The sequence below is a fragment of the Pteropus alecto genome, unplaced genomic scaffold (genome assembly GCF_000325575.1).
Source record: "Pteropus alecto unplaced genomic scaffold, ASM32557v1 scaffold7, whole genome shotgun sequence".
Classification (NCBI taxonomy): Eukaryota; Metazoa; Chordata; class Mammalia; order Chiroptera; family Pteropodidae; genus Pteropus; species Pteropus alecto.
The window spans coordinates 37255371-37281487 of record NW_006494614.1 but is presented as its reverse complement, the minus strand read 5'-3'; the positions used below and the strand labels follow the sequence as shown (position 1 = coordinate 37281487).

At 37.8% G+C, this 26117-nt stretch overlaps 1 protein-coding gene and 1 pseudogene across 1 annotated transcript in view; one reads left to right on the top strand and one right to left on the bottom strand.

The window, feature by feature from the left end:
- The window catches only part of OPN5 (opsin 5), a 30505-nt gene extending 9824 nt beyond the window's left edge, over window positions 1-20681 (top strand). The window contains exons 4-7 of the mRNA XM_006926469.2: window positions 1580-1914; window positions 13011-13252; window positions 16484-16541; window positions 20628-20681. Coding sequence (XP_006926531.2) covers window positions 1580-1914; window positions 13011-13252; window positions 16484-16541; window positions 20628-20681 — 689 coding nt within the window. The remainder of the gene's footprint in view (window positions 1-1579; window positions 1915-13010; window positions 13253-16483; window positions 16542-20627) is intronic.
- A 165-nt stretch (window positions 20682-20846) lies between these two features.
- LOC112474764 lies at window positions 20847-20965 on the bottom strand (annotated as a pseudogene).
- Window positions 20966-26117: the final 5152 nt, after the last annotated feature.

Genomic DNA, 26117 nt, shown 5'->3' with positions numbered 1-26117 from the left:
CCATACTCGAATGTAAGTATAAAACACTTCACTAAGTAACCCTGACCATAAATGCTTATACTTATGCCTATGCACATTCCCACAAATCATGTACTTATCTGTGCCAATTTTTATCCATTCTAATGGAAAACCAAGAACTGACATATATTATGGTTACAAAATTGTAATCCCTGTCTGGTTGGGCTTGAGAAATTTGCATTTTATAATATAAAATGCCATGTATTTAAAAAAGTAGAGACAACAGAGAATGTAAACAATCTGTTATATTTCTTGTTAGCGCTAAATGAGACAAACACAGGAGTAAAAATTTATGTTAATGTAGGTCTTTATAGCTTGCAAAACAGGCCTCGCATTATTTCATTTAACCCTTATTAAAACCTGTCAGCAATATAGTCTTTCTTCCTCTGTTTAACTGCTAAGAACACTGCCATATAGAAAGGTTACATGAAGGTCAAATACTAGAATTGAAGCTCTACTGACTTTTCAGACCTCACATGGCCCTAAGCAGAGGTAGGCCTTGAGTCTATGCTGAAGAAATCATTCAGTTTTTATTGAATATGTTTTGATATTTCTTCTCCACTAATACAAAACCAATGCAGTAAGGAATCACTTCTCTGGCCCTTTTGGTTTGAGGTGATAGCGAGGTTGGAAATAATTTCCCATGGAGGCTGCAGCAATAGATCAGGCCAACCTGTTTGGTAGTTGTGTGGAACTCTGGAAAATGATCACTAGTGCTTTACAGCTTTTCTTAGATGACTGCAGTATTTCTTCCTCTTGGAATTCTGTTTTGGTTAATGAAAACTAGTGCCGAAAAACAGCTAATTTTTTTGTTTTTCTGAGAATATTTTCACAGAGTTACTTTTGCGTAACATAATACAATCTACTTAGGTTCTCTGCCTCTCTTTCTATTGCTGTGTGAGTGTGACTATTGTGTTAATAACATTTGAAGATTTAAAACCTGCTCTCATCAAGCAGAGTCAACCACTTAAATGTCACACCACACAGTCATGATCATGGCTGAACCACCCCCAACTTGACAAGTACCTAGAAAGACAAATGAGATGGGAGACACAAAAGCTTTTAGGGAGTAGGGTATTCTAAAGACACGAGCAATATCTTATCATTTCTCACCTACCTCAAAGATTCTTACCTTGGATGACCCACTAATACCTGCTTTTTTTGGGCTTGGTCCTAATATTCTACCAGTTGGTCTCTTGCACTGGATAAGATCCCAAAGGTTATTCTGCATGCTTTTTGAAGATCCTCCATTGTCTTAAGCATCTTCTCATCTTTTTACTGTCCCCCTTTCCTAGATTTTGTTACTTCCCCCTCTCAAGGCTCTCAGATGCCCAGAGAAAACCTTTTTTGTGAAATCAGTTTTGATTTTATTTTCTTGGAAAAATGCCCCATCTCTGCAACTTTCCTCCCTTCCTTCCACTCTCCTTCAGGCTTCAGTTATCTCAGCAATTCTCCCAGAATCCAGTGGAATAACTCTTTGGATGTGGAATTTGACATATTCAGGGGAGGTATTTGGGTGAGGGCAGATTACATCTTGGTAATGCTTTTCTTCTGCCTTCAGGTGTTTGGCTGAAAAGAAAGCATGCCTACATCTGCCTGGCAGTCATCTGGGCCTATGCTTCCTTCTGGACCACCATGCCCTTGGTAGGTCTGGGGGACTACGTACCTGAGCCCTTTGGAACCTCGTGCACCCTGGACTGGTGGCTGGCCCAGGCCTCAGTAGGGGGTCAGATTTTCATCCTGAACATCCTCTTCTTCTGCCTCTTGCTCCCAACGGCTGTGATCGTGTTCTCGTACGTGAAGATCATTGCCAAGGTTAAGTCCTCCTCCAAAGAAGTAGCTCATTTTGACAGTCGGATTCATGGCAGCCACATGCTGGAAATGAAACTGACCAAGGTAACTGCAGTAATAATTTACAGAGGTGTTTTCTAATCACTTAAACTTCATAGGGCAAAGAGAATAGTTTCCTGAGAAAACTTAAAACCTCTACTGTTCATGCATTTCTGAACTTTGGTATTAATTTTCTAAGCCTTTGTAGTATCTCTTTTCTCTGTTTCTGTCTCAGTCTCTCTGTCTCTGTCTCATTTACACACACACACACACACACACACACACTTTTCTAATAGCTACCAAATCTGTACAATGGATCTATTCTTTTTATTGAATAGAATATTACTGGTTCTTAAAAATTATTTTTGTAATACAAATAATAAATTTTATGAATCACAAAATGCCTCACAGTACTTATGCTTTGTATGGACTTTGGTGGGCATGATTAGCAACATTCTGCATGGTCACATTATTTACGGAGTAAGAGCTTATCACATCTGCTTTCCTGTGGGAAACACACTAACACAAGAGCAATATTTGTAGGTTTCAGTGCCTTGGTAAATGCTAGTTTCAGAGCTGGCAGCTCTTTAGACATTGTGGTATAAGGAAAAGAGCAGACAATTTGAAAACAAAGTAGGGTTTTAATTCCATCACCAACACTTTCCAGGTTTGTGGCCCAGAGATAGATACTTCTTTAAATCTCTGTTTCTTCACTTGTGTAACAGGAATAGTAACATCTATCTCATTGGGTTGTGGTAGAGATTCAGTGAGATAAAGCATACTATCCTGTCATCTGGTGCATAGAAGATGTTAAAGAAATTGTGGTTCCTCCTTTCTCTTATAACTTCTAAGAATTCTGATAAAGTCTAAGGCAGTAGTCTTTATACTTTCATCAGGTCTCGCCCTATGGTGAAAAATAACTTTTTAGCACATGCCTTCAATATAAATGACATACAGATCATACCATAAAACTGTGTATTTAATATCAGAACACCCGAATTTCTATCTTATACTTGAAAAATAAAAATAAATGTAGACTGAAGTTCTAGTCACTCTTTCTGGTATCCCAATCAATCATGTTGATTGATATCTCACCTTCAGCTGTCCTCACAGCCTACTTTGGAGACCACTGGTCTCAGGGACCTATAATATAATACATTTCCTTGTTGACCAGAGATGGCTTCCTAATAAATCAGAGCTTTTATTCTAGTAATATTCCTGTCTCTAAATTGTATACTTTTTAAAGCTGTGCTAGGATCTCTTGGTTGCACAGTGTGAGCTAGAAATTCATTTAAAAAAATTAAAATATAGTCGACATACAATATTACATTAGTTTTAGGTGTACAATATATTGATTCAACGTTTATATTACTTATGATGTGATCATCACTATAAGACTTGTAATCGCCTGTCACCATACAAAGTTATTACAATAATATTGACTATTTTCTCTATGCCGTATATTACGTCTCCATGACTTGTTATTATTTTTTTATAATTGGAGGTGGTTCATACCTCTTATTTCCCTTCACCTTTTTCCACACTCCACTCTACTCCACTCTCGCAACCATCAGTTTGTTCAAGCTAGAGATTCTTGATGGTTCCAGTTGACCTTTACTCTCTAAACTCCACATGCTGAGTAGGAGAAAGTATGAGGAAAGTTTTTATCACTCTAAGTCTATACTAAGAAATAGAGCAGTTCCTCCTGGAAAAAAAATGCAGAATCAGGAATTGTGATCTACTTCTATCTTATAATTAATCATAAAGTAGGAAAAATGTTTCCATAAAATGTAGGATCATGAATGAAGGTATTAATTTTTAGTACTTCTTTGAGCTATTATCTGTGATTAAAAAAAAAAAAGAAATTTAATCCAAATAAATGAATACAAATTAAATGTGGGTTACATTTAATCTAAATGCTATTCTGTACCAAGTACTGTTCTAGGAACTGGATAAAAGCAACAAAGATAAAAAATTTTCCTTTTTATGGAAGTGTGCCCAGGGAAATATCAGGATGTTGATCACACTGGTACGTGGATGTTAGCTTACCTTGCAGCCCTGTACTTAGGCATACCATGAAGCTGCTGAGATGTCCTGTGACTTTTTTTCTCTTCCCACCATTCCCTAATGTTATTGGCCTTGAGACACTTTGATGGTCTTGCCCAGTGAGTCTGGATCCTCATACCCATGAGGCCGTTCTCCAGGTTCTCTGAATCTGTTACTCATCATCCTCTCTCCTGTTAGTTGAAATGCCCTAAGCGTCTGTACTTTGTGTATTTTTGAAAGTGGGCAGCTTATTTAGTCAGTGCTTCTGAAGCTCATTATGCATACAAAGTGAAGCTATGCACACACCATTTAATTTGATTTGTTGTTATCCTTCTTCTTGACTTTGACTGTCTAGATTAGTCAGGCTCACCCAGATCAGATTAACTAAAGAGCTGTTAAATGAAAAGTGTTGGCACATATGTACATGATTTTATTTTATTTTATTTTATTTTATTATATCTTCGAACATATATATTAAATGACACTATATTGTATATAATGCCTCTATTATTATATATTATGTCTACATTTCATATACATATATAAAACATATAGTAAAATAACTTAAATATACAATGTTCTAGTTATTAACATTTATGCAAAAAATTTAAGTCAAACTTGAACCCACATTGAAAAATAAACAGAACTTTTTATTGTGACATCTTCTGTACTAAATTTAAACTATTTGAAGTTACTATTTAATTTTGACCTTGATTTTTTTTTTATATTGAGTAAAAATAAATAGAAACAACCTCATGCTGGGCCTTTTCATAGTCTTAGAAGTCTTATTCTTCATTCAGCTACCTGTCAGAATTGGCAATTTGCCTGTTCACTTGGTGCTTCTGATCTTCAGAACAGCCTGGTCTCAAGCTTATTATTTAAAGGCTGCCTCTCTGTATTCTGGGATCAAAATCACTTACTTTTTTGTGTATTGTAATTATTTCTAGGTGAGTTATTATCTGGACCTGCATTTTGCCATTTTGGCCTCATCAACTTAAAAATTGATGTTTTATCTATAAACCTTTCTCCATGTTGTAGCTTCTCTTTAACTTATTTTAAAAAATGGTTTTGCTAGACTTTTGTAGCAGGCTAAAATTTCACAGACCACAGAAATTGCAGAGATATGCAAAAGAAAAACTCCAAAGAAACAAACAAACAAAATCCCTCTTTCTATTTCTATGACTCAGTATAATTTCATTTTTATGACTGCATTTGACCTTGTAAAACAAACAATATTAAACAATCAGGATGAATTCAATTGAATCAAGAATTTCCTCCTTTTCTCATGGCAATGTATAAGTTCTAGAAAGGTCTTTTTAATTCCATGGTGCTGATTGGTGGGAGCTCCTGGTCTGGTTGTCGTTTATTGACCCTGGGATTGTTGAGATATTTAAGGTTCTTCTGGTCTCAGTCATCAGTTGTAATATGTCACCTTATATCCTTCTTGTTCCAACTATAAGGCCTCTTTAGGCCTATCAGCAATTCTAGCTACTCCTACATCTTTTGACCGAAACCCATCAGGTGGCTGTTGGGAGCTTGGTTAAGACACTGGGAAGTGAGGCACAAGTTTTCCACTCTCCTATCCCCAAATGTATTGAGGGTCTATTGCTCCCTCATCCCCGTCCCTGGCCCATCATGCTCAGCTCAGTGGAATAGCTTTAGGAGAGGTTCTCGAAGTCAGTTACAAGCTCTTCCAACATCTTCCCTTGCATTCAGGCTGTAGGCTCGTTACCCACGCTGGCTCTTGCATCCACATGCATCCGTTAAATTGTTCACATAGTAAACTTAGTGCCCTTAGTCCAAGTCTCTGGCTATGTATGCATAAAGTCATTTTTATCACATTCAAAACTTTCTTCTCTCAACTATTTTCTCTTCTGTAAGTTTTCATTTTTCCTTTTACTTTTTCTTTTTTTGAAACTCAGAAGCCGAAAATGAATGTTTTACTTCTTTGGGTATTTCTGCTTGTAAAAACCTTCACACAGGCAATAAACACTCTCTCTGCTCCTTTAATGAGGGGGATGGTGGAGTCACAGGAAGGAAATATCAGAAGCATAGATTAAGTTTTTCAAATATTATTACGCTAATTCTATTAACACTTTATATTTATTCATTGAATACTCATAGACTATCTATAATGTTCCAGGCTCATATAGTTAGTACCTAGATCCTGCGGGTACCTGGCTTTCTCTTAATTTCCCTATTTCCACTAGAAAGCCATCTCAATTCTCCCTGCCTAGTTTAAGTCTCTCTGCTATGGGCCATCAGAGCACTTGGTGCATTTACTTTACTGAATCCTGTGTTTGTTGTTGTTGTTTTTTTTTTTAGAAGACAACAGTTAGGTGAGGGCAAGTACTGTTTGCTGCTGAGCCCCAACTGCCTGGTGCCTGCTAGATGCTTAATTAAGATTGCTGTAATGAATATATAATTGAATAAGTTAACCTAATTACCTTGATGAATGTTAAGCGGTCCCTTGACCCCTGGCTTGAATGCCACATTCCCTTTATACCTGAGCAGGCATTTTGTTTTGCTTTGTTCTTCCACAGTGATTGCTAAGTCTTTTTAAAACTCATAAATATAAATGTCTGCTTATCTCTAATGACTCCTGTCCTTAATTGCTCATTGAGTATCATTTATCATTAAGGGTTCAGATTCAGGGAGCCCCATGTGAACTCTAAGGGTAGTTTTTGAGAAAGCTGAAATGAATTGTTCATTTTTTAAAACCCAAATAATTAATTCTTTTTCTCTGTTTCTTCTTACCTTAAATGTCACTTCCCAAAGAAGTATTCCTCGAATTGAATTAAAGTCTTATTATAATGTTTTAATGGGGCCTTTCCATTTTCTTCTTAGAACTTGTCACAATATATAATTAATTTAAAATTACATACTTATTTTTGTGATTATTTGCTCAATGTCTGGTTTTACCACTAGTAATCAGGCCCATGGGGCTAACAACCATATTGTTTTGTTCACTTTGTGTTCCCCGGACCTAACACAATGTTTCAAACATATACATAATAAACATATTATATATTTTATATACATAAAGAATTTTAAGCTAGGGGTCAATCCCAGTTTTGCCACTAACTCACTGAGAAGTCTCACATAGTTGACATTTGTATTTATTTTGGCTGCTGGTGGCTGACCCCCTTTTCATGTCTGGAATTTTCACGTTGAGGAATTCCAAACATTTTTGTCTTACTGGGGAGCAAAGATTGCCTCTTAACTTAAAAGATGTAGAAGGACCAGTTATTAATTTCTCAAGATTCCCTTGCAGCTAGGGTACAGCTATGACACTAGGCTCCAGCTACGTTAGCCTGTCTCAGGAACTAGTGATACCAGAGGAAGGGGCAGGGAGCTCTCTCCCCAGGCCATGACTACAGCAGCAGTGGTTTCTGCATTAGAATCAGGTCAGGTCATAGTTTTGGGTATCATTTCTGTCTGGTTGGCCTCAATTCTAAGTCCAGCATTCCTAGTGATGCTGTGTCCTAACCAATACATTCCTCTTTATGTCTCACTCAGCCAGTCAGTTTCTGTTGCTTGCAACTCAGCATCTTGACTGATTCACCTGAGTCTACTACTTTATCTCTCTGGGCCTTAGTTTTCCCACCTGTGAAAAAGTGTGGGAGAGGAATTAAAGGATATCTAAGTTACCTTCTAAAACTCTGAGTTTCTATGAAAATGGCTAGATTAGTTGGATTGTTTAAAGGTCTATGGCAATAGTTCTTATTACTAAAACCACATGGCCTTTCCATCTGAGTATTTGTTCTCCTCCGAGTCGTAGTATCCCCATCTCAATGACCTTGGTTCATCTGTAATGATCAGTGAACTCTCCCTTGTTTTGTTAAACCAGATACTTACAAATTTATATTTGCTGTTCTTTAAGTCAGCCACTGCCTCGTGGGGGAATACTGTGTTCAGTTTTAGACTAAAACTCTAAAACAGATGCATAGTGTGACATGACCTAATTTACATCCTCTCCTTTCAAACATAGCTTTTGCTTGTTTTTAGAGTAGTGGTATTTTAAGATTTTAGAAAATTGCAACTGGGAAGTACAGAATTCTCCTTCTTTTGCTTCTTTTCTTTAAGTATGAATTAATATTTTCTGCTTGGATCCCAGCCAGGGCTAACATATGGCAGACACATCAAAGCTCTCAGAAGTTTTTTCTTTATAAGTGTATGAAGGAGAGTCTGGGACAGTTGGCTTTAGTCATCATCCTGCTGATAACATAGAAGGAAGGAAGAAACTCAAACTAGACATGTTGTTGAATTATTTAATTCTGCAAAGGTGGAGTGAAAGCTTACTATCACCACCCTTGATTTTATATAGGTGAGGGAACTGAGAGCCAAAGAATGTAGGTGACAGCTGTCAAATTTTCCAACTTCTTCTATGCCATTGGTTGTATCACTCAATGACAGGCTGCAAGCATGTGGAGGGCAGTAGTCTCACAAATGGCATTTGCTGTTGCATTACCATCTTTTAATATTATCTTTCCTTCTGCAAATCTATACACTTGCTAGTTAGAGCCAAGACGGAAAATCCAAATCTTATCATTTTTATGCTCCTATCAATTGTACTCTCTCCTTCCAATTCTCTCAATTTATGGCTGTGGTGATCCCTCTTCTTGTGATGTGATCTCATCTCAGCCACTGAAACATATTTCTTACCAGTAGTCTAGCTGCCTCTGTATTGTGATTCAATCTTGTTATTGGTGGAGAATTTATTCCATATCTTTGTTCCTCCTGTTATGCCTCCACTTGCACGTTAATTCCATTTCCTCTTTTCATCTATTATTCAAGATGGCATGTAGCTTCAAACATTGGCTGAAGTCTTATGTCTGGGTAAAGGTCCCTGGTGTAAGGGATTGAAATGGCAGTTCTTAGAGAATCAGAGATTCTGTCTCAGTCACATTAGTCAGTGGAGCAGAACTGTGATTGGAATCCAAACTCCAGAGTATCGCCTTATCAGGGATTTTCCCATGATACCACACTACCTTAGCACACAGAAGACAGGACATCCTTCTTGGAAACCTCTGCTGGAATGGTTCAGATGCACTGGGCCCAAAGGCAGAGCCTTTTTTAACTTGGAGAATTTATTTTTAACCCGATTGCTCTATTATTGCTTTAATTGGTTAATACACAGGAATTGATCGATTATGGACAGTAATACTTACGTGAGACTTGATGCTGTAGCTGGAATGTTCTGATATCTCTTGGTCCTCTGCAGCAAGATGTATTTGAAATGAACTGGGTTGCAGATGTGTGATTCTTTTGTAGAAGCTAAACACGTATTCTGTGAATTTCCTCCCATGAAAACTGCCTAAGTTAAGAATTTGAAGTTTTTCTGCTTTTCCAGTGAACCAAAAGGTGAGGACAAAAGAGAAGCAATTAAAAAATAAACAACAGAAGAAGTAGACCAGTACAAGTGCCTGTGTTAGAACTGATTTAAGGATATCTAGGAGAGAAATTTGGGAAAACAGAAATGAGGACACACTTAACAATGAGGAAAAGAAGAACAGACTGAGGAATGAAGAAACATATCCAAGCTGAGTAGAAAGTTCTCAGAAAACTGAGCATAATATGAAAGTTTTGGAAACTTTTATAAAGTGTATCATAAAATAGCTTAACATTTTTAATATTTAATATTTTGTGGAAAATATTTTTACATGAAAAGGTTGTAAAAAAAATAAATGTGCCTCATATTCACTTTGTATTCACTTCAAAAATGTAAGTAACATTTTGCAGTACCTTTTAAATTTATGCTTTTATCACTCTGCTTTAAACTTTCTTTCTAGTCATTCAGTTTAAAGTATTAAGCTTTATTTTAATCTAGAAAAACCACACTGATTCATTTGCTATGCATTTAATATGATGGTATATTTAATTCTCCTATGTTTGTTTAAAATATATAATATAATACAAACATTTTAAGTCCTTCCCGTTGCCCATTGCACACTCCCATAAAAGTAAAAAGTATGTAAAATGTGGAAAATATTATGGACTAAGTACTAATCTATTTTTTGTCAATGACTTTGGGAGCAACATAGAAAACAGCTTTCAAGATACTGTGAAATCATCATATGACTCACTAAGGGAGAAAGGATGGAGCTATGTTAAGTTCCCAGACATCTGCTAAAGCAAGATTTTTTTATATAGTTATTGTTTATTTGGGGATTTAGAAAAAAATATTCTCAATGTGAGCCTTGAGGCCTCCATTCCATTTACAAGCAAAATTCACATAGACAAACCAAATACAGTCTCTCTTGGGTAAGCTTCTGCAGAAAAATGGAAAAGCAAGCGAGCAGGAGATTTGCATGTGTGCATTAGGCCTTGTTTATAACTGTGAAGTGCAGGTGAGAATTTTGGTTCCGGACCTTAAAGCAAGGCTGCAGAACCCTAATGCAAGGCTTTAGGGAGTATAGGAGGTCTGGGCTAATTTGATTTCTCTCTTTGGGATGAAGATTCTCAATATTTGCAAAATGAAGCAAATAAATATTGTCGAGATTTTTTTCTGCTATAGTTAATTTTTAAAGATAAGCCTTTAACTTACTGGATGGAATTTTAGAACCTGAGACTTTAAGGTAGATTTCCCATGCTTCTTTCCTGATACACCCCACACATGTGGGGTTCTCAGGGCAAACACACCCTACTGATAGGATGTTTCACATCTCCAGTATAGATGATTCCTTGCTATAATACTCTGCTCCCACAAAAACATATTTAAATGCACATGCGCACAAATGACTTCCTTATAAGAAAAATTTATCCAATTGGATTTCTTAAGCACAAAAGCTTACACAAGTATTGTTGCTCTATTAATAAAACATTTTGTTTCATTACTCATCATTTATCCTCTATACTAGCTTGTCATGACCTTGATGTTGGGAATTGTAATTTCACTTCTTATAAAGGGGATGGGGGAAGAGGGAGTGGCGCCAGGGCCTTAGATAGCTCCAGCCTTACTTCTTCCCAGGGTTTAAGGGAACTCAAAGGTAAAAGAAAGGCCCACTTTTCCTGGAATTCCCTTAAAAATTCCCAAGATGGGTCTAATTATGCACTTTAGAGGCATGTACCCATCCCTGTTTCTACTACTGTAGCTGGGGCCACACAGCCCTTTGGTCAGCCTGGGCCATGTGATGCTTGTGATGCCAATGTCATAACATGGCCTGGGGGGAAGAGAGAGGACTGGCAGTGCTAAGATAAAGGGTACACTGGGAAGAGGAAAATGAACACACAAACAAACAAACAAACAAACCAGATGCTTACTACACAGAGGGCTAATTTGAATGTAGTATCTTTATAGCAGGTCCTTGAATAACGTCATTTTGTTCAATGTCTTTTTGTTATAACTTTAAGGAGATGCCTTAACAACTTAACTCTTATTTGTTTCAATTGGCCTGTAGTAAAATTGGTTCTGTCATAAGAAGTTGTCTCACTTAAAGTTGCAGAATCTGTTGACGACGTTCAGTGAGGACTTGCTGAATTTATCTTACAGAAAGAATATTCTCGTAGATAACAGTGAATTTAGTGTCCTTTTTCTCAACGAGGGCCTGAATTTGCTGAAGTTAAAATTAAAACCAAAGCTTGGACTTCATTTGCCAGTGTCAGTATTCTAATTAATACTCCTCTTAAGTCTTGTGTAGACTGTTGTCTAAACAAACCTGCGAGAGTAAACATTCTATGCGGGCAGTGATTGTGTCTGCTTTGCTCATTGCTCTTTCCTCAACATAAAACATATAGGAGATGCTCAATAATACTTGTTGATTGAATGAATAAACAATGACCTTTCTATGTCTTGATTTCCTCCTGTTCCATTTCATTTTTACAGGTTAATCTTCCTAAGCACAGCTCTCATATGTCTCCTTGAAAAGCTACTAGAGCCTCAAAGCATATGGAATTAAGTGCAAGCTCAGTTACATGTTATACAAAACCCTGAATATATGGATGTTATCTTTTTTCCAGCATCATCTCCCTTTGTTGCTTTCTCATAGGCCAAAGTGAATTGCTCAGTAGTTCCTGTGCAAACCTCACTTGTACCTATCTATTGCCTTTGCCCCGCTGGTGTCACTACTATTCCTTTATTTCCACTCACCAATGTGTAAGTTATATGCCACATCCCTCATGAAGCTTAAACTTATTCCATTGCATGTAATTTTGTCTTCCTCTGAGCTGGCACTTAAATCCTATTCAGCCTTGTACTATAGTTATTTGTATTCTGGAGGGATACAATTCAGGCATCAAGCTGTATTGGCATCCCCCACAGCACTTGCTAGCATATTGCACAGAACACTTTCTGAAAAGGGTTTGTCAAATTAAAGTGAGATGATCTATGGGGTCAGGTAGATAGTTACCGGGCAATAATTAGGACTACATTACTGAAGTGACACAGTACAGATGGTGAGAAACTATTGAGGGTGTTTTAAACCCTATTTCTAATTAGTCTTTGGTCAGAAAGCTAAGAGGCCTCTAAAATAAATATAATTTTGTGAGAAAGAAAAGGGCTTTTTGGAAAAGTCTTGTTTTATACAACCGTATCAGTTTGGATAAAGTTTGATGATTCTCTTCTACTTTGTATCTAGTGAATTTCTACCTTCTATCCCTCAAACTTAAAGACTTGAGCCAAAAGAAATAACATTTAATAGAAATCTCTGAAGAAGATTCATATTAGAATTTCAAACAAGGGCAGAGTTTCTAAGTTTCCTGAGGCAAATATGGGTGATTTAAAATTTCATCAAGGTGAGCACATTTTCCATTTAGTTTTTAAGTGAATGTGGGCTGCAAAGTCTGTAAATTGAGCAGGAACTGATGTCTTTTTAGCATGATTTCCTGCCCAGTGGAGGCACAATCTGACAAGGGTTTGTGGGGTTCAACTTTGGGGTTTTGGGTACATGCAAATTCTCTAGTGGAAAATAGATGGGATGTGGTAAGTGGGAAAAAGAATTGTAATGCCTTCTGGCCTAACTTCTCAGAAATCCATGAGAAATGAGTCCTAATGTCAAGGTAAATGGAAAGATAATATATAGACTTCCTTGGGTGTCCATTGGCTACCTGCTTCTCCCCCACTCCCATCATTTCCACCAGGTGTCTAGATATTGTTCTCTGTTGCTTTCTCTCACCAGGTGGCAATGTTGATTTGTGCCGGCTTCCTGATTGCCTGGATTCCTTATGCAGTGGTCTCTGTGTGGTCAGCTTTTGGAAGGCCAGACTCCATCCCCATACAACTCTCTGTAGTGCCAACCTTACTTGCAAAATCAGCAGCGATGTACAACCCCATCATTTACCAGGTTATTGATTACAAATTTGCATGTTGCCAAACTAGTGGTTTGAGAGCAACCAAGAAGAAATCTTTGGAAGACTTCAGGTAAAATTTCAGAAGCTGGAAATGAGTGATACTCTCTTTGTTTCAAAATCTCACGGGGGTCAAGCCACTCTGATATGCTCTCTTTTTAGGGTTAGAGCTCATCACTTAGGAGTAGTGTTAGGAAGGCTTATTGTCTGTTTATCAAAATTCCTGAAATCAAGTAATCATGTATGTAGGGGTTGATGACACAGGGAGAGAGTGAGAGAAGTGATTCTGTTTTTGATTGTAGAGCAACTAAGATTTGCAGCTATGTCCATTTGAACAACCATTGTATATCATTCTTCCTTATCTGGGACCAAACACATTTTATTCCAAGAGTACTGTTCCACATGACATCGACCCCAAATTAAGTTCTCACAACAGTAAAAGACTTTCTTGTTTGGGATGTTACTACCGTTAATTAAGAATATGTAAACTTTGGGCAGGCAAAGAAAGAGAGAAAGGAGATGAGTTTCATTCTCTGCCAAGTTCTCAATTTCATTTTTACAAGAGCCTCATGTTATTCCTTCTCTTTGTCAGATAAGGAAACTGAGGTTCAAGTAAGGTTAAGTTACATGAGCTGCCCTTGTTCACACAGCCAGGAGGTAGCAGAGTAGGGATTTAAATTCAGGTTTTCAGGTTTCAAAACTCATTCTTGTTCTATGCCATTTCTGCTATACAGGAAACAAGTGAGTTTGAAGATCTAGCATCATTTTTCCTTAAGGCTCAGGGCGAATTAAGAATTGAGGACTATTGGTGGGTTTCTGTGTCCAGTCAGGGCCAGTCTTAGTGATAGAATGTGGGAGAGACCCCTCAGTTCACAGTCTTGAGGTGAGGGATGTTGAGAAGGCTCCAGGTTCTCTGAGCTCTTTTTTTTTTTCTTACTCACTTGAGGTCTAGTTATTTTTCTAAACTATTTCTCTCAAGAAAGTAGAAAACAGAGAAAAATAATAATAGGAAGAAGTAGCTATGAGAAGAGGTGGGTTTTTTTTTCTTTCACTATTCTTGAATAAGTGACCAATCCTTTGACCTTTAGTTCCCTCACCATGTAGGTACAGGATCAAATGAAAAAAGATAATAAAAAAGGCACAAATAAAAGGTAGTATTGTCATTGTTGCTATGGTACAGGGGCAGCAACACACAATTTGGAAATAGGAGGCCAATGTTTAAGATCGATTTTGCTATTTACAAATACTTAGAGCCCAGGATTGGAATTAGCTGATGGCAATACTCATTTTCCTGAACTGTAAGAATTTCACAAAATGCATGTGTGAAAAGGACAAGGTTACAACTGTTAGTGTTTTTTGTTTGTTTGTTTTACATTGTTGGTGGTTAATGCCTTCTCTGTTGAATTAAAACAATCCAAATGCTAAAATGCATCTATGTTGGAAGTAATAACACTTTGCCCTTATCAACTATTAATACTCTATTATGAAAACAGATAGAGAGAACATTTTTAATAGAATAGTTATGAGAGACAATAATGAGGCACATCTTCCTCATTATGGAAGTTTGACAGGAATGGCTGAAGGCAAATTTCATTTACCTCATAAGTTTGCCTCAGACTGACTCTGTGTTCTGCACATTTGCTCACAAGTGTGAGCAACACATACATATTCAACACGCAGCAATGAGAAGGGGGAAATTTATGTGGAAGAAAGCGACTTAGGGCTACGAAACTTTGGAGAAATCAGCCAGGCAAGAGACAGTTCGGTTCACCTGCTCTCATTAGCCATTTATATGAAATATGGCAATTGCTTTGCCAGAGGAAGACAGGAGCTTTTTCCTTACTCCAGAGTTCCAACTTTTGGTGGAAAAAGCAGGTGATAGTGACGAAGCAAGGAGGAGCCCTTGGAGTCCAGAAATTGAAGCATCTTCAGGGAAGGAATGCTAAAGAGATATAATGAGTTGCAAATTTTAGAAGAATGTTTCAGTCAAGAGCAGAAGGCTGAGAAGCGGCTATCAGAGGTTTCTTTTTAACATTTTAAAGAGGAAAAAAAAATCTCGTTTGTCTTTGTTGCAATTAAGAAGCTAAGAAAGTGGGTAACATAGAGGCCCACAGAGTGTAGTGAAGTGACTTGAAGCCAGTTTAGAATGGTTAATGTACTACCAGAACAATTAAATCGAATTACATTGAATTAATTGATATCCATGTTTTTTCTTTCCTTTTCTGAACTCTGGAATGTATTTGCTTTTAATATAAGATCCTCTTGGGAAATAGTGTGATTTCAAATAAAAGAGCTAATGAGTTGAATACGAGATTGTGGAAATAAATTTTGAGTAACTGTAACAGTTCATTAAAAGTTAACTCATTCACCCACCACCCCCGCCAGAATTGAGTCCCTTGAGATTTTGGTGGATGTTGATAAACTAAGGAAAACTGTGGCCAAGAGCCCTTTTTGAAAATGTTACTATTCACCGCCACGGAGTATCCAGATGTAGTCTCTTGTATTTTGTAAGTAGTGCTTCTCTGTCTCAGTTGGGTGGAGAAGACATCCGGAGACTTTGAAAAACTGCTGCCTGGACCTCACCTGCAGAGATTTGGTTTTAATTGGTCTTGATTGGGCCTGAGCTTCAGTTGTTTGATTGTTTAACTCTTCCAGGTGATTCTCATATACAACCGTTGTTGAAAGTCAGTGCACCAGAGCCTGGGGAAGGAAAATGACATTGCACTCATGGGCTCACAGGTCTTTCACCTGCCTACCTAGAAACCAGTGGTCACCTATTAAATAGTCAGTGACAGGTGAACTTCAGATTTTAGGCCAATCTTAGATGGATTCTAAAATTTCAAAAGATGGGGGTGTAAAGAACTGAAACGTTTTATATTCCTAGGATTTTAGTAAAGATAAAGAACAAAAAAGAACAAAGCCCCCAATTCTTGCATTGCTATTATCATCAAAAATCCCCTGACCATCTTAGTTTCAATGCTGTCTTTGCAAAGAATGCTCTTTCAGTAGGAGAGTCACAGGGCTCAAATGAGTGGTGGATAGATTTGCAGTAAATTTTTTTCCCAGAGAACAACAAACTCGCTAGGGCACAGGAAATATGCCATGAACAAGTGGCTTGTTTTGGAAAGCATCTACACAAGAGATTTTTTGGCTTTGAAAATTCTAAATTGACTTATTATTTTCCTTCTTTTTAATTCAAGCTTTATGCATATAATCTTTATAGCAGTCAAGTTTGACATGACATATATATGTGTATGTATATATAAATAAAACATATTAAATTGCATTTCTTTTCTGTACTTAGGCTGCACACTGTAACCACAGTCAGAGAGTCTTCTGCTGTGCTGGAAATCCATCAAGAGGTATGAAGACGGACACAACAGCATCACTTATGGACACAATTGTTTGTTTATTTGCCTCTTCATTGATGTTAATGTTTGATTGTGACCACACTTTTCTCTTTATATTATATTTTTATATTTTGTACACTTTTCCTCTTTTTCCTTAAGGCAGATTTATTGGGAAATTCCAATGGTCAAAAGAAATCTAGATTATAGGATACTACTTTCAGGAATATTACTAGGAAGAACCTCTCTGGAAATCTCTTTTATTTTATAGTGTATTTATTTTATTTATATATTTATTTATATATTATTTTATATTTTGAAACCTATCGTCATGTCAAACAGCATTAAGTCGGATGTTAAGAAAAATGTTTAAACGGTTTATTTATTAGGGTGTTATTTAATTTCATCACATCATCACTGTTATTTCTTAATGCAGGGTCGGGAGGCAGTGTCTGGGGTCCATCGAGGTGGGTGATCACTGGGACAGTGTGCTGGACCACGGCTCTTTGTTGGGTAGTGCTTTTTATTCTCACAGCCATTCTCTTCTGCTGACAGAGGGTCCCACTCTACTGGTAGTGATTCCACAAAGTAGTCCTCTAGGGAATCAGTTTTGCCTTAAATTCTTTAATGGATAAATCTCTTGAACTCTCTTGAATTCCCACTGATGATAATTTTACCCATGAGTTTTTCTCATTAAGTTCTACATACTAATATAGTGGATGTATAGCAAAAATAGCTATACATGTGTTGTTTCTTTCATTCATTTGTTACCTTTGTTTTTTCCTTTGGTCAATTCTTTTTTTTTCCAACAAATACCTTGTGAGGTTTATAGGTAAACAGCTGTAGGTAACAAGGAGGTGGAATGATTTCAAAGTCAGATCCCTGTCCTTTAAGAGTTAACCAAGGGGGCAGGCAGGCATGTAAATACTGGGTCCAAATTGGCCTTCAAATCAAAGCCTATCTGATCTTTTTTCCTAATCCAATGAATAGAGCCATCTTTTTTGCAATTCTTTTAATCAAAAGCCTAGCCAAGTGTCTTCCATGCTCTATGGCTCTGTTCACCTCACCATTCTGTTATGAACCAAACCCCGCTCACCAATTCTGATCCTACCTTTCTGAAAACAGCTGGTGAGAGAAGTGAGAAAGGGAAGAGAGAGGCCCCTCTAGCACCATCGATAATCTCTCCGTGCCTTCCATTCGAGGATTTATAAAGAATGGGACCCTCTTACAAGTTTCAGCCCTAGGTAAAAGGCACCTTCAGTTTCTTTGTCTTTTAGTTTTCTCCAGAGTTGGGTCAGGGGTGAGGAATAAGCTGATGTGTGTCAGTGGTTTAAGATAAGCACTAAATAGAAGTGTGTATAAGATACATTTTATGATTAAAATGAAAGAAGCTACAATTCTGCCTGGGGGTTGGAGCTGCTTACCAAAGTCTAGAGAAAAAGAGGCAGAACTGTCATTTGAATAGAGAGAAAAGGGACTTTTAGGCAAAGTATAAAGTACAGAGATGAGAAAAAGTGTTGGGTCACATATGGGGGGGTCACAGGTTTAGAGCACAGAGTTAGACCACCTGTGGCAGCACCCCAGGTCCGTGTCCTTTGGCGAGCCTATAAAATGGAGATAGTAAAACAGTTCATTTATAGAATCATTTTGGGGCATAGATGAAAAAAAAAAATCCATATGAGTCACTTAACACCATGACTGAGGAAGTAGCCCCTACGTATTAGCAATAGCTATAATTATTTACTAAAGTGGGTGCTGGTGGTCAGAAGTGGGGCTGGAAATGGTGGTCAGACAAGGCCAGATCAGACTCAGGGAGCTTGTCGTTCATGCTGTTGTATGAATTTTACCTTGAACACAATGGGGAAACCCTGCAGGATTTTAGGCAGGAGAAGTAATGAAGTTTATGATTTTTAGAAAGATTAGTCCAATGGCAGTGTGGAGGGTAGATTGCCCTGGGTGATGGTGAGGTTCAAGATTAGAGGTTGGGAGACCAGTTAGGTGGTTTTATCAAAAAATTACAATTTATGAGGGCCTGAATTAAAGAATGTAATAGAACGGAGATAAAAATATAGGTTTAAAATATTATAAGAAGTAGATCTTGGCAATTGATTGCACGTGAGATGGAGGAGTTGAGGGTGCCATGGGGGCGTCTGCTGAGGAAACAGTGAGAGTGATGGTGTCTACAGGGGGAGTGGGACGAGGGGCAGACAACGAATTGTATTAGAAATGTGTTGAACACAGCATCCACAACACAGGGGAAGCTATTTAAAATAGGTATTTAAAAATAATCTGACGTCATACCCGATGATACAGGGGTTATAGAGTTCAAGAGTTATGCAAGTAGGAAAAGACAGTTAAAGGAGACATTGCTGTTTTAGAAGACCTGAAGAAAATGAAGTGAAGGAGTTTTTGTTTTATTTTGTTTTTGAGAGAATGATTATGGAAGTGAATGATGGAGAGAAGAAGTGTGAAGGAACATTCAGATTAGTGTCGCTTTGTCTAGAAGGTAGAATGTAACGCTGATATTGCACAGAAGTCCCTGAAGGTAGACCATACCCTGTCATTTACTGACTATCTAACTAGAATGTGTTCTTTGACATAGCTTTAAAAAGTGCGTGTAAGATGGGGGTTAGCATAGTTATGGGATGTTTGGGGGGTAGAGTTTAAATACTAGGAGTTTTAGGAGAAGATCCAAAAATTAACTTCTGTTTCCAATTTAAAAAATATGATTTAAAAAGTGATCCTTTATGCTCTGGTTCCACATTTGTTTGTAATATTCTAGGAGCTTGGAGGCACCAGAATTGTTACCAGTATTGACGGGGAATGAGAGAGCTGATTCTTTGGGTAGGTGGAGGAAGAAAACAATGGTCCTTGAAGGTGGCTATCCTAGTTAGTTGTCCCTTTTCTAGGGCTTCCCATGATTTGAGAAAGCTCTGTGAAGTCCCCAAACATGTGTATAAATTCAATTTAAGTTTATTTTACCTTAAAAAAAATATTACATTTTGTGTGCTGATAGGATCGTGTGTGTGATAGACTTTGAAACCTTGAGCAGATAGATACTGCCTGTTCTCCTTTAAGTTCTTGTAACAGTCCCAGTGCCTGACACGGGAAGAATACTTGGAAATTAAATGGTTGAAATTTGAAAAAGTAGCTATCAGGGTATGATTCAGGAGAAATTTGGAAGCATGGGATAGAGTGTTAAACTGAGAATGTAAAATCTTAGATCCCTGATTTATTCCTTATTTTAAATTAACTTGCTTCTATGGCCCTCCATTTAAAAATGACCTGTCTCATTAGTAAACAAATGAATATATAAATCTGTGAAATGAATATTAAAAATAGAAATGCCCTATTAATTTGAAAGGTTGTATTTCAAGAATCATAATAAAATCCAAATATATTTTGATTTTTTTCCAAGTAGAGTGAGGCAATAGGAATATATTACACAGTAAAACTCAATTATTCGATTCTTAGAAATGCAGTTGTCTCAAGATTCAAGCATTATACTTATTTAGAACTGAAATGATAACTAATTTTTTTGTTTTATTTATCTTTTCCTTGAAAAAAGCATTTCCACCTTTAACGATCTTTAGAATTATAATCCCCAAATCCACCAATGGGGATGCTTCTCTGTTAATTTTGTGCAAATGAGGAAGGAACAAAGAGAGGCAGGAGAGAGGAAGAGACTGAGAGTAAGCTGACGAATATTGAAGGGATCACTGGTGCCTGCAAAACAAAATGTCTTAAAGATTGGAGGATATCAGAGGATGTTTTATATTGAGTGAAGATATATGTCATTATAGAAAAAAGGTTAGCGAAGGTAGCATCGGCCTCTGATTTAATTACTAATTTTGTAGAATGTGAGTCAGGCCTATTGCCCAGTAGGCCAAAGAGTTCACCATTTTGCATTCCTCTTGTGAAAATGGGGCAGATGAGGAGAAATATAAGAGCTAGAGAGGATTTGGTAAAAAAAAATACATTGGCAGGCATGCCCATTCTCAAGCCATTAGCCTCCACCACATAGCAAAACCACTTGTCACCATGGTGACCTTGAATGACTTTTTCAAAGATTATATAACTTTCAACGTATATGTTTATTAGGTTATAGCACTGTATGGAGTATGTTCTGAAAATAATTGTATTCGAGAGACTTAAATCAAAACAAGCATTGGATTTCAAAGTACTTTTCTCAATTACTTTGAATGTACTTTTAAAATTTATTTTTATTTTTATTTTTTTTTGGATGAGGCAACCCTTGGTTGACCTCACAGATTGCAAGGACCTTGTCAGCTTACGATCCCTTATTTTTTTTATTTTTTAGGCCTACAGCACCTGGTCCTCCTAGGTGTTCTCCCATCCAAGTACTAACCAGGCCCGACTCTGCTTAGAGTCCGAGATCAGACGGGATCGAGCTTGTTCAGGGTAGCATGGCCACAGACCGAATGTACTTTCTTTAATCACGTCAGATGGATGAGACACTGCAATAATTACATGTAGGGACCTCCCAGTTTGATTATAGGCTATATCTATATGTATGCACATATATATATATCCCTCATGTACCACAGGCTCTAGAATAGACATACATTATACACATTACATGAAACATATTTGAAAGCAAAAATCATCCCAAATTATATATGTTATGCTACATATATATGCATTATTACTGGTTTTGTTTTATTTTGGTTTTAACATTGGCCAAATCTACATAGGCAAATAACGTATTCTCTCATACAGTTTTGAATTCAGGAAGGTTTTATTAGGTACCCGTAGCATATGCTGTTCTTAGAAGATACCAAAGAAGGAGAAGATGTGCTTTCAGTTCTTTAAGAATTTGAGGATTTTGGCAAAGCCTCGACCTCTGTCTACAATGTAAATGGTTTTAATAGTAATAAATTTTAGATGGGGATCTATGGACACCAACAAGGTTTACTTTGATGGATTACTTTGAGAAACTGCAAAATGTCAAGACAGATCCTGGGGACTGATTTATTATATATGTGTCTCTCTGCCCCAGATGAGGAGAGAAATATGAGACTTCTAAAGCTGAATTCATGCATTGCCACAGGCAATGATCCCCTGAATCTCTGGGTGTTTGAATGCGTAGTTTGAGCAAAGGAAAAGGTCATGAATCCATTTTCTTCCTCAGGATACAACAAAATTGGACCAGCCATGTGATTTAGGGTACCTTGAATTATACATTTTCTCCCAAATAAAGACAAGAGCATGAGAGAGACAGCACAGTACAGAAGTACAGAGTACATTTTCTGAGTTAGCCAGATCTGATCTCAAACTCAGGCTCTGTCATCTACCAGCCATGCTGGCATGGCTGAGTTACTTGATTACCCAGGATCCTCAGCTGTTTTAGCTGTGTGATAGGAGCAGCCTTACCTCATTAGGGTTTGTTGTAATTTGAATAAAGTTCATAAAGTTCTTAGGACGGTTCTAACTCATTGGAAGCATACATAAATGGAAGCTATCATTACCATTATTATTAGAAGAATAATATAATTATTCCAAGCAGGTTCTGAGATGATAAGAGAGTTTTCTTCAAGATGTCTGGTCACTGTAGATCTGAGAGATGTTCAACTATTTGAGAAGGTGAGAAACATGACACCAAGATTCTGTGGGAGTGGCCACTGGTATCTCTGCCACAGGGAGCTGCTGGCGTTAGAAACCGCCACTGTGGGAAGAGGCTTGCCCCTCTGAGCCATGGTTGCGGGTAGTATATGAGACCAAGAGAGTAGAGGTTTGCTGTAGTCTAGTGGGAGTCATCCTGGGAGGAGAAAGTACCCAGAGTACCTTGTCTGTTTAGTTCAGACAAGGAGGGATCAAGATGATCAGCCTTTTGTAGATACTTCACTGAGGTGAGAACCCTATAATTTCCCACTATAGATCTTTGTAGGAATAGAGGAAAAATAAGAAATTCTCTTTGGGGTTCAAACTCATTACAGAAATTCTCCAGTCACCTGATTTTCCGGTTCCTAGCTGGAGAGTATATTTAAGCAGAGAAGATTCCATTTTGAAGTCTTTTTAATGTGCTAATGTCTATATATGATATTGTAGACAGTATGGCATAAATCCTTGTTATCCAGAGTGTGGTCTTTATACCTAGAGCCTGGTATTTCTCTGGAGGTGATTAAGTACACAGAACTTGGACCTCAACCCTGATCTACTGAATCAGAATCTGCAGTTTAACAAGGTGATTTGAATGCCCACTGAAGTTAATTAACTCAGTGACTATGTTAAGACTAATGTGGTATGAGTCTTTTCCCAACTGGGTGTGGTAACAATCAGAACTTACTTGAGTAATGGCACCCCAGCCAATGGGCAGCTGGTGTAGGAACAGGAAACTGGGGCCTTGAAAGTACCCCTAGGTATATGGGTAAAATATATTCTATGAACAAACTGGGGCAGTTCTTATATACAATTACTATAGTGTCTCATCTCTCTGGCATGGTTAAGGAAAGCAGGTTCGAAGTAATTGAGAAAAGTACTTTAAAATATGAGCCTTCTGTAAGAAGAACAGCCTCCAAGCTGTGTTCCACCCTCAGAACAAAGGTACAGTATGGCATCAGGTGTCTCAGGGGGGCAATTCTGAGATGACAGCCTCCTGTAAAATGCTGGTGAGAAGGGCCCAGGGGAGGGGAACAAGAAGCTCTTGGGTGAATCAGCATATTCCTCTTATACAGCAGTATTAGTGCAGATTGACTACTCAGAGTTAACTTGTTCAGTCGGAAAGGAGGATATTTTTTTCTTGTTACCAAAAGTCACACTTTTGTAAGTATTTTCTATTTTGAAAGAGTCATCCACTTGTAACACCCACCCTACCCACATACAGAGACACCCAAATGAACAAAATCTAATTTTGTTAGAGGAAAAGAAAAGCATCTGATCCATTTGAAAATTGAGCCAAATTTGGCAGCAAGCATGTGGGATTTATCCAAACTGCCTAGAATGAAATCGGAATCTACAAATTTTGACATTCCATCCGTGTAGAAGCAAAGCCATGTATGAGCCCAGAGTTATAAAAAGCTTTAAAGCACTGGGAGTGAAGAATAACAGCATTAAGTCACTCTCAGCACTCTCAGAGAGTGGAGAAACTGGCACTCTTCTCTAAATATAGGACCAGGCCTGAAAATTGTACAAACACTTCAGAGCTAGTGTTTTGCAGTAACTTGCTGCCAGTAGGGAACTGGCAGGACATCCCTCCAACATATAATCTAATTCTGCAGTTGAGCCTGATTGTGGGCCATAGAGGGGACTTTAGCTCAGAGTTGGCATGAAACCAGGCACTCGCCAAAGATGATACCTCTCCAAAGAAGGGAAAGATTCCCCAAGATGAGAGTAGCTCCTATCCACCTTTTTTGAGCCTTTTCCTGTTATCGTTAGCTGAGGCAGCTGGATAGGCACTAATGAGGAGCCTGCAATGGAAGGTGTAGACTGGGAGCATGACAGCCCTGTGAATCAGCAGTCAGGTCAGCCTGGGAGCTGGGAGACCAGGTAGGCCCTGCTATAAGCAGCAAGCAGCTCAGAGTTGTTCGTGGCAAGAAAAAGCCCCTGGAGTGTAATGAGTTGAGGGGATAAGGCAGAAATAAGAGACAGGGTAGAGGAGCAAGGGAGTTTCCTGTCTCATGCTGATTTGAAGAAGTCATTTTGTGTCCAGGCCCTGCGAGTGGGCACAGCCACTTGGAAGATCAGATAAGTTGAGACCACGTGGGCAATGGAGAGCAACAACTTCTTCTAGGAAAACTACAAAAAAACTTGCTTGCAAAAGTTGGTATAAAAAGGAGGCAGGCATGGCTTTTTAAAATTCCTTTTTAAAATGATTTATTTATATTTCGCTCCTGGAGAAAATGCCAGAATTGGTTAAATCATTGTACTCACAATTTAGCAGCACAAGCACCGCAACTAGAACATCTAGCTGTTGCTTTACTCCTTGGTCTCCCTAAATTTCCTGGGCTATAATACTGAAGCCATGACTTTCTAATCAGAAATTTCTGAAAAATTCTGAAGGTTATATGTATGGCACTGTTAAGTATAAATGTGATACTGGAGGGAGGAAAGGGAGTGATTTATTTTATATTCATTAGTTTAATGGCTTGGTTTCATTAACTATTATCTTGATTTAATTTAGTGCAATTATTAATTAACATAGTTTATCATTCAACATCAATGATTTTCCAATGAACAAAATCATTCACATCAGTCAGGAAGCTACTATCAGTGCCTCTTTCCCAGTATAGAGTCTTTTGGGGTTTTTCAAATTAAGTTTTGTGTTTCAGGATGTTTGGAATTACAAGGAGAGGTAATTATCCCAGAAAATACTGGTTTTATTTCTGATGATCGATATATAAATTAAGAGTGGTGGGAAATTCTCTGAGCGTGTGTCAGATGAGAGCTCATTTTGTATTGATTCCAACACAGACAGTATTAAGTTTAACCTGTACAAATATTGTGCTAGTGCAGAAGTCAGCAAACTACATCCCTCAGGTCCAATCAGGCCACTGCCCGTTTTTGTAAATAAAGTTTTATTAGAACACAACTACACTCATTTGCTTACATATTGTCCCTGGCTGCTTCCCCTTCTGAGTAGTAGAGAGAGAGACTGGCTTGCAGAGCCTAAAATATACACTTTCTGATACACTACAGAAAAGGTTTGCCAAAATCTGCTCTACTGTTTTACATGACTTAACAACTATAGGAGATATTCTTTGTCCCCAAAGAGGAAACTGAGGCACAGAGAATTTATGCAACCTGCTTAAAATCATATGGCCTGTCAGTGGAAGAGCTGGGGTTCCATTTCTCAGACTGCCTCTGAACCCTATGCTTCTTACTACCATAGGGGATGAGGTTTATTCTGTATTTAGATTTTCTCCTTTCCTCTTGCTTACTTTAAAATCCTGCTCTAGATCTCTTATAATAATTCTATTTTCTTGTCTGACTTGCAAGTGGAATGAGGAATTAATAACTGTAATTTCTATTCCATTTATGTTATAAGGAGACCAGTTATATGGGGAATTATTGAGGTGATAGCAGGTGAGAGTAAATTCAAGTAAACATTATTTAATGAGTGCTTCCTATATAGGAAGCTAGGCAAAATATAATGCATGCTCTTTATGTGAAAACAGGTCATGGTCTGGTGAAAAGCAGAAGAGTAAATAGATGATTTCAATATATCATAAAGAGCACTATGATAGAGATTGCACAAGGAGCTATAAGAGCATACAAGGGTTCTCTTGAACCTGATTTTCATGGGAAGGGGATGGGACCCAAGACATTTTGGAAGAGGAAATTCCTGATAGGACTTGGTCAAAAGAAATTGCTGGAAGGGTCTTCAAAACTGAGAGGTCTTTGTGAAAAAGAGCACGCCATACATATGTCATGGCACAATGTGTTATGAAGGCTCTGAGAGTGTGGATCAGAGACCAGGAAGGGGTCATCAATTCATGAAAGCCTTTGTACATCATGACATTATGGCCAATAGTTTTCTTCGTTTCAAGTTGACTGTGGGAAACTATGTAAGTGTTCTTAGTCCATGTAGATTGTTTTCAGATTTCCATTTTGGCCCAGTTGAGGTCAAGGTAG